Below are 12629 nucleotides of genomic sequence, written 5' to 3'. Positions count from 1 at the left end.
GTTTGCCTCTCACTTCCAGCCACGATGCTTTCCTGTTGAACCTGAGAGGAGATGCTGGAGCGTCTCAGTGCCCATGTATGTTTATCTGGAATTGCAGGAGGGCTAGTGCCCCCTCGAGTGAAAATCTAAATTAGGTTTGTTAACATTCCACAGACCTATAATACGAGGGTTACGTCTGTTTTCCTGTAATTCTTGTGACTAGTTACGGCCAAATCCTGGCCATAACTACCTGAAAAAAGTTGTTGTCCTTAAAATGATGAGCTTTTTAAAAATGAAATTGCTGTGGTAATGCGGCTACAAAGTCTGTGTTGTGTGCTCCGCCCTTTTCTGGTAGTATATAAAGGTCTCAGGGGAAGACATGACATTCAGACTCCCGAAACCTCCATCTGCTTTTCTAAAGAACTACTGAAGCTCCATTTCTTGCCACCATGTGTTGCAACTACTATAGAAACTCATGTGGTAGCTGTGGCTATGGCTGTGGCTATGGCTGTGGCTGTGGTTCTGGATATGGCTGTGGCTATGGCTGTGGATACGGCTCGGGCAGTGGCTGTGGATACGGCTGTGGATACAAGTCTGGCTATGGCTCTGCCTGCTGTGGATGCAGACCATTTTCCTACAGAAGATGTTATTCATCTTGCTGCTAGAACATAACTGAAATACATCTTTTTCTCTAAGATGATTATTCCAAGCCATTTTTGTTTCAGTGTCCCATAATCACACCAGATCTGAATGAAGAGAGTAGTCAGAGTCTGCGGTAAACTGCCTGTCTTCTTGAAAGTCTTCATTGTAATTGAGGGGGTCTGAGTTATCCTATGTTTTTGGAAGGAAGACCTCATTTTTGCCATTGTCCAAGGTTAAACTTGTTATCTTCTTATTCTATGCTTCTCTATTGTGATGATTTCCAAATAAAACACGTTTTACTGCTCCTCCCAAGTTTGTGTATCTTTTCTGTCATACATGTCATTGACATATTTTTGTGTATTATTTCTGTGACCTCCTCAGAGATTGACAGAGCTCATGCTAAACTCTTCGTTCTGGTTATGTATGTCTGGCTTCCATTATGACTGGTCAGTATCCATGACATACTGAATATTACATATCTTGTATTTCATCCCTAAAATATTGAACCTTCTTGGCTGAGTCATGTGTTCTTACTTCATTTTACTCAAAGGTTTGTTTTTAAGCATTTGTGTCTCATGATCCTGGAGCTATCCATTTCACTCTTTCCATGTTAACCACACTCATGTATTCAACACACACACACACACACACACACACGCCTCGAAAATCTGCTTTGGGAAAATGATGCTCGTGAAAAAAATGGGCTGTAAGGGGAGGGAAAGAAGGCTCAATAATGAGGTACAGAAATGACCTGGGGACTGGTTAAATGAACCTGAGTTTAGATGATAGGATAGATAATGAAAGGGAACAGATGAGCATCAGGGACTTTGTGAAGGTAGAACCTATAAGATCTTAAACATCATCAGTAAAGAAGATGGGAGAAAATCCTAGAGAAGGTAATATCTAAAAAGTACGTATTTTTTCTTTGCACATAGAATGGTAAGGAATTCAGGGTAGTATATGCAGTTATATATCTGAAAGGCTGGTATAGCAAAATCAATAAGACTAGCATTACAGATGTGTTCTGTGTCTTTCCAGAGACACTAATCAGGGTGGGGTGAATGGGTGATCATAACATACAAATTTCTCAACACAAGAGATCTTTCAATGTGACACCATCTGAAACAAGAGTGATTCCCTCATTAGATGGTCTATCACGGGATAGGTCTAAAACCCTATTAGTAGGCTTATTTGGGGGGAGAGGTAGAATTAACCAGAGTTACATATCCATTTCCTGTTCTATTGTAGGATGCTATAGGTTAGAAATGGATTTGAGCTTTGAGACCTGATTGTGATAATGGTGATGCTAATACCAGGAAAATACAGGACCACAAACTTTTATGTTGCCAAATCTAGGGGGAGAAGCCAGATGTAATATGTTTTGGATTGAGAGATCCTATCTTCATTTGGGAGGCAGAAAGACTGTTAGAACTGGAGTCAAAATTCAACCACCCATGGTTAAATAAATTCAGTGTTCTTAATATTCCTTGAATCTTTTTTTTAAAGTTTATTTATTTTGAGAGAGACAGAGACAATGGGAGTGGGGGAGGTAAGAGAGACAGGGAGAGAGAGAGAGGATCCCCAGTAGACTCCACGCTGTCCATGCAGAGCCTAATGCAGGGCTTGAACTCACGGAACCATGAGATCATGACTTGAGCCAAATCCAAGAGTCAGATGCTCAACTGATTGAGCCACCCAGGCGTCCCAGTATTCCTTGAATCTTGAAAGAAATTGCAGGCTTAGGAAAAGGAAGGACACAAGAGGATGATGATAGATTATTCTCCTTGGAAGAAATAGAATCACTTCTTATAAATTAGAGGAATGAGTAGTCTTAATCATCACACATTTGTTGACTACCTAATAAGGGACATTTCATTATGTTCTATGGACAGAGAATTAAAATATTTTAGCCCTACTTTCTAAAAGTGTGGAAAAGACACATACACAAAACCCTACAAGCTACAAAGATCAGAATATTGCTATAATATAATTATAACAAAGGTGTTTGAAAAATAAAGAAGGCCTCTCTGTTTAGAAGAGAGGCCAAGACAAAGAATAAACAAAGAAGAGTCAGGCATATTTCTGAAAGAGAGAGAAACTTCTAGCTGAAATATGAAAGATGAATAGAAGTTGGTCCATCATAAAGGGAAATAGCCTCTGAACAGGGGAAAAAGATGTAATACGTTTCAGGAAAGGTCTATAGCCTAGAGCCTTATTGCAATAGATATCATCAAAGCTGGAGGAAATGTAATCACTAGTTGGACTTAAGGAATAAATTCACAGGTGTCGGTAGGCTGAATTCAAAGGTGACCTCTAATGACATGCATCATTGTATGCTTCCCTCCTCTTCAGTGTGAGCAGGTCTTGTAACTTGCCTTTTACCTTTGCAAAGATGATGGGATAGCATTCCTGTGATTATGTTATGTTTGGGGTTAGAAGATAAAACTCAAGATGAATAAATCTGAATTTTAGATGAAAACCAGATAACTTTTTAGTATGTTTCATGCAATATTTGGGGCGTACTGGCTAAATCTGGAAACTCAAGTTTCACAGAAAGAGATTTTTCAGATGTCCTGGCTGATACTTTGAGTGTAATATCATGAAGCCCGAACAGAGATCCTAGGTAGGCTGTGCTTAGACTTCTGATCCACTTAGACTGGAAAGAATAAGCGTATATTGTCCTGAGGTGCTATTTGTGTGCGCGCGCGCGTGTATGTGTATGTGTGTGTGTGTGTGTGTGTGTGTGATAGTTTACAACAGGCTTTCTCTACTGTTCTCTAAATTATCTGGTAAGAGGTGTGGTTGACTTGGGTGACCCCTATATCATTTCTGTATATCAACAGAGATTAGGAGACAGTCATACCAGTAGGTATTAAGAGTAGACCGCTATAGAGAGAAAGTGGAAGAAAGGTCGAGAGGCACTCTCAGACATACTTGAGGAGACTGGCTTGTGAACACAACATTGAAATAAATTTTACCTAGGACCCAAAGTGACACTGGGAATAATGAGACTTGAAAGTGTGTGGCGATTTTATAACAGAGTAATTTCACAGCGAAATGGGTCACCATAAGAAACAATAAGTGTTTAAGCCTCTAATGAGTAGAAAGGGACACTTGATGTAATGAAACGAAGAACAGACACTTGATCTTTGTAATGTATTAACTGTGGAGCTTTCGGTAAGGTTCCTAAACCTCTTTGTACTCCAATTTCCATATTACAAGTTATCTACCTCTTTCACAATTTTATTGGGGTCACATAGATTAAAATGTCTGAAGGAAATTTGTGATTTGCAAAAATTTCAAGTCTTTTTTAACATTTTTTTAAAGTTTACTTATTTTTGAGAGAGAGAGAGAGAGAGAGAGAGAGACAGAACATGAGTGGGGAAGGGACAGAGAGAGAAGGAGACACAGAATCTGAAGCAGGTTGCAGGCTCTGAGCTGTTAGCACAGAGCCTGACATGGGGCATGAACTCACGAGCCATGAGATCATGACCTGAGCTGAAGTTGCTGAAATTGGATGCTTAACCAACTGAGCTACCCAGGCGCGCCTCAACAGTCTTTAAAGGGTATTTGTATGTGTGTGTGTTGTTCTGTTTGAACTAAATGAATACCTGGAATTGATAAAAATTTATTGAGGAATGGCTCTTGGGGTAAAATTATCAGAATATCATATGCATGGATATTTGGATTCATAGGAACTCTACAACATAGAATGTTGAGGTTCTGAATTGGGCAGCATTAAGTTCCAATGAAATCCCCTATGTAGTATTTAGTAAGCTAGTCAATGTAATTAGTCAAGCTTATTTTAATAGTCATATTTCCAAATCTAAACTTTGCTACCCTCCACAGAGCCTTGTTACATATATCGTTGGAATCATGTGCTCAGATGATTGGATAATTGATGGAAACTTTCTCGACAGATTTGTAATTGGCTCAAGACAATTCCTGGGTGACAAAAAACAAACATGGTTTCCCAATAAAACTGGAGTCTATAATAATTGTTTCATTTAAGATAGATGCTATAGCTGTGAAAAGATCAAGTCCTCTCATTATCAACTGACAGGAGTGACTTATACATGCTAGATATTAAATAAATATTTATTGCATGAATCACAAAATTCATTACATGCCCTGGCCCTTCCTTGTCAGTATATAAAGGTTCCAGGGTAGTAGGTGACGTTCAAACTTTGGAAGCACTCTTTCTCTCAACGGAAACCTCACCCTCTGCCACCATGTGTTACAACTATTATGGAAACTCTTACTGGGGCTGTGGATATGGCTCTGGCTGTGGCTGTGGATATGGCTCTGGCTATGGCTGTGGATATGGCTCTGGTTGTGGCTATGGATATGGCTCTGGCTGTGGATATGGTTCTAGATATGGCTGTGGCTATGGCTGTGGATATGGTTGTGGATATGGCTCTGGCTGTGGCTGTGGCTATGGCTGTGGATATGGTTGTGGATATGGCTGTGGCTGTGGCTGTGGCTGTGGCTATGGTTGCAGATACGGCTGTGGCTATGGAAGTGGCTGCTATACCTGTCGACCATTTTGCTACAGAAAATGCTGTTCTTCTTGCTCCTAGAATATTGTATGCCTCTGAAGAAATATTTCAAGATTAACATTTCCCCCTAAAAGATGCTTCATTTTATTATCTCTACATGCAAGTAAGAATTGGATTCCACCTGTGTTTACTTCAGAGAACCTGTTATTGAGGAATTATGAATGTTTCCATTATGTTACATGAAAACAGAAGATTTGATTCTGGTTATGTTCAAAATGTAAATTCTTGGTTATCCTGTTCTATGGTTTTGTATTGTCCATGAGCATAAAAACTCCATATGTGGGATAAAAGTATATTTTTTCAATACATAAATTTCACTTGTTCCTGAAAGTTATTGAGTCCTTTGGGCCAGATTCGTCACTGACGTTAGTATTTGTGGCTTCCCTGGAAGGTTGGGTAACCACTGTGTAAGCTGAACCTTCTGTTTGATTTTGCTGTTAACATAAAATTGCTCTAAAATGTAAAGTCCAGGGGTGTCTGGCTGGCTCAGTTGGTAGGCATGTGACTCTTGACCTTGGGGTGGTGAGTTCCAGCCCCAAGCTGGGCATGGAGCCACCTTAGAAAAATATAAAATAAAATGTAAAGTCCAATTAAAAAAAGAATATGGTGCTGTTTCAGATAGGAAGATCAGGCTAAAAGTCTGAAGAAGTAACAAGTAGGCTGATATTTGGCAAATGGATAGATGCTAGAATAAGGGGAAGAATGTTGGAGGCAGGAGGGAGAACAGGTGCAAAGCTCTCAGCAGATGGGAGGTTAGTATGCTTAGGGAATGTAAGGAGGTCTGGGGACAGGAGAGCAGAAACCATCTAGACTGGAGAGGTGAGTAGAGGCCAGGTCACGCAAAGCCTTGTGTTATAAGGTGTTAAGATTTGCTTGGATTTTGTTTTAAGATACTTATTGGCTTATCCAGCCATTTGTTCTTGTCTTTGCAACTTCTTTCCTTTCTGTCTTTTTTCCATCTTTTTTCCATCTTTCATATCAATACTAAACACAAATTCACACCATTTCCGTGTTTCCGTGTGTGTGGATTGGACTATGGAAGATTGGAAGAAAGGTATCTTGTTTGGAGCATGTTGGAGTAATTGAAGGGGGTATAGTGTATGGCCTGGACTTGGAAATTTGTAAGGGCAGCTCGGAGACGGGGGGAAGGGAGGAAGAGGCTATGAGAGGGGGTACTTACAAGTGTGTACCTCATAGCACTTTGTGTTGACACCACCATTTTCTTCCCATATTTTAAAATATTTGTTACATGGAAGAGAGATCAATATTGGTTTCCTGGTTCTGGGGACCAGAATTAGATGAACACGTATGGAATTAAAAGGAGGCTAACATCTTAATATGTGACAGTTTTAAAACATAACAGGCAAAAATGGATTTTGGTGTCAGAGAGGTTATTCAGCTCTGAGGGTGTCTGGGTATGGGCTATGTTACTATTTACTCTGGTTGTTACAGAGAAATTAAAACACATAGGAGCCAGTTAGATCTGTCTGACTCTTAACACCTCATCCTATTCTAATTTTTTTTTTTTTTTTTTTTTTTTATTTTTGGGACAGAGAGAGACAGAGCATGAACGGGGGAGGGGCAGAGAGAGAGGGAGACACAGAATCGGAAACAGGCTCCGGGCTCCGAGCCATCAGCCCAGAGCCCGACGCGGGGCTCGAACTCACGGACAGCGAGATCGTGACCTGGCTGAAGTCGGACGCTCAACCAACTGCGCCACCCAGGCGCCCCCTATTCTAATTTTCAAGAAGTGTTGATCCTATAATGTTAACAATGCCTGCAAGGCATAGAATCAGAGTCACTGAACAAAGTGGTAATGTTCTTAACAATGGTAGGAAAGAAGTGAAATGAAAAACTTTTTATAGATTTGGAAGATGACCAGAGATAATGAATATATTTTATTACCTTATCCTATAGGAAGAAGACAAGGCATGAGGCTGAGGTAATATGGCAATAGTAACCATATTAGCAAAGTAAGGCTGTAGTATCAGCAGAAGCTTAAACCTAGACAAGTCTGCACCGGTTTGCATTCCCACCAACAATGCAAGAGGGTTCCTTTTCCTCCACATTCTTGCCAACCCTTGTTGTTTCTTGTGTTTTTGATTTTATCCATTTTGACAGGTGTGAGGTGATATCTCATTGTGGTTTTGATTTGCATTTCCTTGGTGTTGAGTGTTGTTGAACATCTTTTCATGTGACTGTTGGCCATTTGGATGCCTTCTTTGGAGAAATGTTTGTTCATGTCTTCTGCCCATTTCTAATTGGATTGTTTACTTTTTAGGTGTTGAGTTGCATAGGTTCGTTATATACTTTGGGTACTAACACTTTAATGGCTATGTCATTTGCAAATATCTTCTCCCATTTAGTAGGTTGCCTCTTAGTTTTGTCAATGGTTTCCTTGACTGTGCAGAGACAGTTAAGAAACAAAACAAATTAGAAAAGGAAAAGAGAGAGAGAGAGAGAGAGAGAGAGAAACCAAGACACAAACTCTTAACTATAGAGAATACACTGATGGTTACCAGATGGGAGGTGGGTCGTGGGGTGGGTTAGATAGGTGATGGGGGTTTAGGAGTACACTTGTGATGAGCACTGGAGGATGTCTGATATTGTTGAATCCCTATTTTGCAAACCTGAAACTAACATAACACTATATGTTAACTATACTGGAATTTAAAATTAAAAAAATACATAAAATAAAAAGAAAAAAATAAACATGAAAAAAACCTAGACACAGTAAGATAGAAATATTCCATATTAACCAAAGGCTGCACTACAGACTTCATGGGGGAAAATACTAGGGAGGAGTCGGGAAAAGGAATATGGCATTTGCAAGGATCTTAAGTTACACTAGGAATTTTCCATGGAGGATTCTGAGAGATTTGAATCATATAGAAACTACTAACAAAAAGAGATTTCACAATAAAATGAGATTGTTTTAAACAATAAGTTGAGAGTTCCTGAAAACTGAAACTATTAAAAGAGAGGTTACTTGTATCTCCCTATTATATTATTATGTAATACAATAGTACAGATTATATGTCACATCAAGCAAACTTGGAAATGCAATTTTAATTTGGCACTGAACCCTTCTGAGTGTCAGTCTCTGTTAAATGACATTTTTAATTCACAATTTGATAGTTTCACCAAATGGTTTCACGGCTCACATACAGACAACTGGAAAAGGAATGTTTTCAGCCAATAAAGCATTTTACAGTAGCGAATACTGCCTAGTCGTGTGGGAGGAGCTGGACCAAATCACATTTTGACTCAGATTCAATTGACATCTAAGCAGGAAGAGGGAAAAGAGGGAAAAAGTATATTTGCTGTCAGTGTGATTCTCATAGAACTTTTAATGTATAATCTCGTGAATCAGCAGGAGCCCCCGTACAACGACACATTACTCATCACTCTTGAAACATTCAGCTGCAGTATGGTCACACCGCCAAGCAGCAACTGACTTTACTCTTCCATAGTAAACTGTGGAACTCTGGGAATGCAGAAATTTACTTTCTCCCTATTAAATACATAGGCTTATTCCCAAGGGAGGGGACTGTAACCTCAATAGATGTTTATGATCACTGATCTTCAAAATATGCTATGAAGCTAAGCCCTGTGATGTATGGTTTGATACTACATGTTTATAAAAATATGATTTAAAATGCACCCAACAAGGTGCACTGAGGCCAATTGCATGGTAGTTTGTTTTCTGAGGGAGTTGGGTCACTTTTGAAAACTTATTATGAAAAACATTAATTAACACAGATGCACTTGAAACCAGAGCGACATTACACAACATCTTAAAATTTTAGTACAATAAATATATCGGTATAAGTAAATGTAGGTATTTGAAAAGCTGCTGTTATTTGGGATTCCTTGTATGTGGATCAAAGAAAGGGGGAAAGGAAAAATAGAATGTATTGAGTCTCCACTATACATCAGGATCTGTGCTATACCCTTTGTATCTCCTATATATTTTCTACAGACATTTTGACAAAATTTTAAATACATGTTATTTTTGTTCCAACTTAGAGGTTATGAAAACTGAGGCTCACAAATCTGAGGACATTTTCCTTGGTCAAATTGTTAGCAAGTGGCTCAGCCGGAAAGGGAATCGATCTGTTTGCCATGGAAAGCTATTTCTATTACAGAGCCTCTGAAACTTGGGGGAGACATGTATCAGTCATCAATTTACTGCCTCTTCAGTAGATGCTCTGTGATAACACATGGGATTCCTTTAGGCATTTTTTTCTTTGCTGTGAGCATGGTATGAAGCTTTCTCACTAGCGGGGGGTGTTGGGACATTGCAAGAGGAAGTGGTTCTGAATATTTTGGGTGCAGCACTGGAGGGAAGGGGAGGGTGTTCAGTAGTGTGGATGTGAAGACATCTGGGGAAGCTCTACTCAGTCAAGAGTTGAGGATGTGAGGGATCCTCAGTGATGCCGGAGCCTCAGACTGACAAGAATCTTTATTGGCTCCCCTCCATATGGAAACCTGTACCTTGAAGACTTCTCATTCACGAATCCCTGTTGACCTCCTGCCCTCAAAGACACCCAGATTGCCTCTACAGGAATTCCCCATCCTCTGTCTGCCTGTATCCCAGAGCTTCCCAGGCCCTCTACACGCCCACACCATCGGTTGCTTGTTTTTCATCTGCGTTCCAGAAAGAGTTGTCTCCTACTTGGTCAATGACTGCAGAACTACCCTGGTCTGGCCAAACCGGTGAACTTCTCTGCTTTCTAGTGGGCTGAACTAATCTTTTCAAGTTTTTTTTTTTTTTAATTTTTTGAGTAGTCTGTCACATTCTTAGGGTACCATATAGAATTTCCTCATATCGTATAGCTACTCTTTTATCATGGTTTAATAATTTTGTTTCACATTAAAATTTCTGTTTATCCTACTATGTGGTTTCTGTATCCTGATTAGAATCAGACTGATATAGAGGTCTTTAGTTTTAGGAGTCATCTGTGTGTTTACAGTGGTCAAATCAGTGGCAGCAGATAAGATTTAATAGTGTATAAGGTGAAAAGCAAAGATGTAGGATAAAGTAACCACAAGAAGCCCAAAACTTAGGGAAAAGCAAGGAAAGATTGTTAATGAGAGAGATGTCCTGGACCAGAAGCCCATGCAAAGGGAAATGGTGGTAAAAGAGGATATCAAATTAAAAGTAAGGATGAATAATAAATACCATGGAAAGGTCACTATTATTAATGTCATGACGCAAGGCATCCAACAAAAGCAGTACAGGTAAATATCATTATTAAAATATTGTTTGTCAGAGAAGACAGGTGAGAATAAAATCAAAAAATATTGCAGAGCCTGGAAGAATTAATTATTGAGTGGCTACATTTTAGTGGGAAGTTTGGATAGATAGTACAAAGATGGGAGCAGTGGGAGAAAATTTATGAATAGACGTATGTTTAAGAACTGGACTTTAGGGGTGTCTGGGTGGCTCAGACGGTTGTGTCTGACTCTTGATTTTAGCTCAGGTCATGATCTCACAGTTTGTGAGATCAAGCCCTGTGTTGGGCTCCTCACTAATAGTGCAGAGCCTGCTTGAGATTCTCTCTCTCCCTCTCTCTTTGCCCCTCCCCTGCTGTCTGTCTCTTTCTCTCAAAATAAATAAACACTTTTTTTTTTTTAAAGAAATGGACTTTAACAAAGAAGTTGTTGAACCAAGGCATTTTTCTTGGTCTAAATTGAAACCCTTGGGAAAGTTTGCTCTCTGTTTAAATAATAAATATTAAATAATGTACTCATCTGGATTTTAACCACCACCACCACCACAACAACAAAAGAACAAACAACAACAACAACAAAATACAAAAAAAAAAAAAAAAAGGAAGAGAATGTAATAAACTGACTGGAAAAGGTTGGGATAGACTCGCACTCCTCCAGAGAGAATAAGAATGTTTCCAGGCGAGGCTATAATGTGTTGAAATATTTAATTGCTTGTGCAAAATCATGAGAAGTGCTTCAGAGTGATTATGATGGAAAAAACAAAACACTAAGAAAGGGTAAAAAAGACACCAAGATGCTACGGATGATGATTATGGTGATGAAGATGATGATGATGATGGTACAGAGGATATTAATAGTAGTGAGTAGAACTTTGTGTTTTGTGGATGATTTCTGAGGTATTGAAAGAACAACAACAAAAAAACCCCAACCAAACTTATATTTATAGGTCAAACATATTTTGGTGATGTGATATGTCATGGTCATGAAATGCAATTATGGAAGTGAAAATTATGGTCTTATATGTTTGGGTGCTTAGGAAATGTATCTTTATCTGGTTTTAAAGCCTTAGAAAATTCCTAGTTTAGCAAGTAAATTAGGGCATTTAAATAAACTTGTTGTACACAGGGTGAGCTAATATTAGGCAAATAGTTGTAAAATGAGAGAACAGAGCCCATGTGAGGTATGAGCCATACATCCCTGGGACTATATAAAGGTCCTGGAAGAGGAGATGGTATCCAGACTTCAGAATATCCTCCTACACCTCAACTGAAAACTCACCTCCCAACACCATGTGTTGTAACTACTACGGAAACTCCTGTGGCGGCTGTGGCTCTGGCTGGGGCTGTGGCTGTGGATATGGATGTGGCTATGGCTCCCGCTATGGCTGCGGCTATGGCTCTGGCTGTGGCTCTGGCTGTGGCTCTGGCTGTGGCTCTGGATGTGGCTATGGCTGTGGCTATGGCTCTGGCTGTGGATATGGCTCCAAAGGCGGATATGGCTGTGGGTTTAGCTCCCGCTATGGCTGCGGATATGGCTGTGGCTCTGGCTCTGGCTGTGGCTCTGGCTGTGGCTCTGGATGTGGCTCTGGATGTGGCTATGGCTGTGGCTATGGCTCTGGCCATGGATATGGCTCCAAAGGCGGATATGGCTGTGGGTTCAGCTCCCTCTATGGCTGCGGCTATGGCTGTGGCTACTAACCATTTTGCCTACAGAAGATGATATTCCTTGTACTGCCCCTTTGAAACGATCGCTACAAGTCCAAGTCCAATTGCAATCTCCCCATCCATGAACTTCATCGCAAAGTAAAGAATTATTATTGTCTGTCAAGAACCTGCCTACACATCAAAGAAGCTCTTTGCAGTTGATGGGGACCAAGTAGTTTCATCACATCACTGAAGAGAGAAGATCTTATTCTGATCACTTTTCAATTGTAAATTCTTATATATTTGTCTCTGTACCGTGGCTATTTGTACAAGCACAGGAGGATTATCCAACTGGAGTATACTAAAATGGAGCAAAAATAGCAATTTCTTAATAAAATATCTTATTTACTGAGAAGTCTGGTTTTCTTTATATCACAGCCATCATTGGTTTCAAGGTTTGTGTCCTCCTAGAAATATGGGTGACCACAACTTTGGATAAGTGTGTTTACTGATTGGAGCACCTGGGTAGCTCAGTGGGTTGAGTACCCAACTTTTGATTTCGGCTCAG

At 39.8% G+C, this 12629-nt stretch overlaps 2 protein-coding genes across 2 annotated transcripts; both read left to right on the top strand.

Annotated features, from left to right (window-relative positions):
* The first annotated feature begins 428 nt into the window (after nucleotides 1-428).
* On the top strand, nucleotides 429-644 carry LOC125175675 (keratin-associated protein 21-2-like). Its single transcript, XM_047876456.1, has one exon. It carries the CDS (start codon nucleotides 429-431, stop codon nucleotides 642-644), a length of 216 nt encoding a protein of 71 aa, XP_047732412.1.
* Nucleotides 645-4853: 4209 nt separating this feature from the next.
* LOC125174557 (keratin-associated protein 21-1-like) lies at nucleotides 4854-12115 on the top strand. Its single transcript, XM_047874066.1, has 2 exons — nucleotides 4854-5144; nucleotides 11759-12115. The coding sequence occupies exons 1-2, from the start codon at nucleotides 4854-4856 to the stop codon at nucleotides 12113-12115; spliced, it is 648 nt and encodes a 215-aa protein (XP_047730022.1).
* The last annotated feature ends 514 nt before the right edge of the window (nucleotides 12116-12629 follow it).

Source organism: Prionailurus viverrinus, chromosome C2 (genome assembly GCF_022837055.1).
Source record: "Prionailurus viverrinus isolate Anna chromosome C2, UM_Priviv_1.0, whole genome shotgun sequence".
NCBI classification, from domain to species: domain Eukaryota; kingdom Metazoa; phylum Chordata; class Mammalia; order Carnivora; family Felidae; genus Prionailurus; species Prionailurus viverrinus.
This window is presented reverse-complemented; position numbering and strand designations above follow the sequence as displayed.

Excerpts from the sequence above, each read along its gene's own strand:
- LOC125175675 (XM_047876456.1), top strand. The coding sequence starts at position 429 with ATGTGTTGCAACTACTATAGAAACTCATGTGGTAGCTGTGGCTATGGC.
- LOC125174557 (XM_047874066.1), top strand. The coding sequence starts at position 4,854 with ATGTGTTACAACTATTATGGAAACTCTTACTGGGGCTGTGGATATGGC. Across the intron at positions 5,145-11,758 it reads ACGGCTGTGGCTATGGAAGT|GGCTGTGGCTGTGGATATGG; the intron begins GGCTGCTATACC and ends GGCTCTGGCTGG.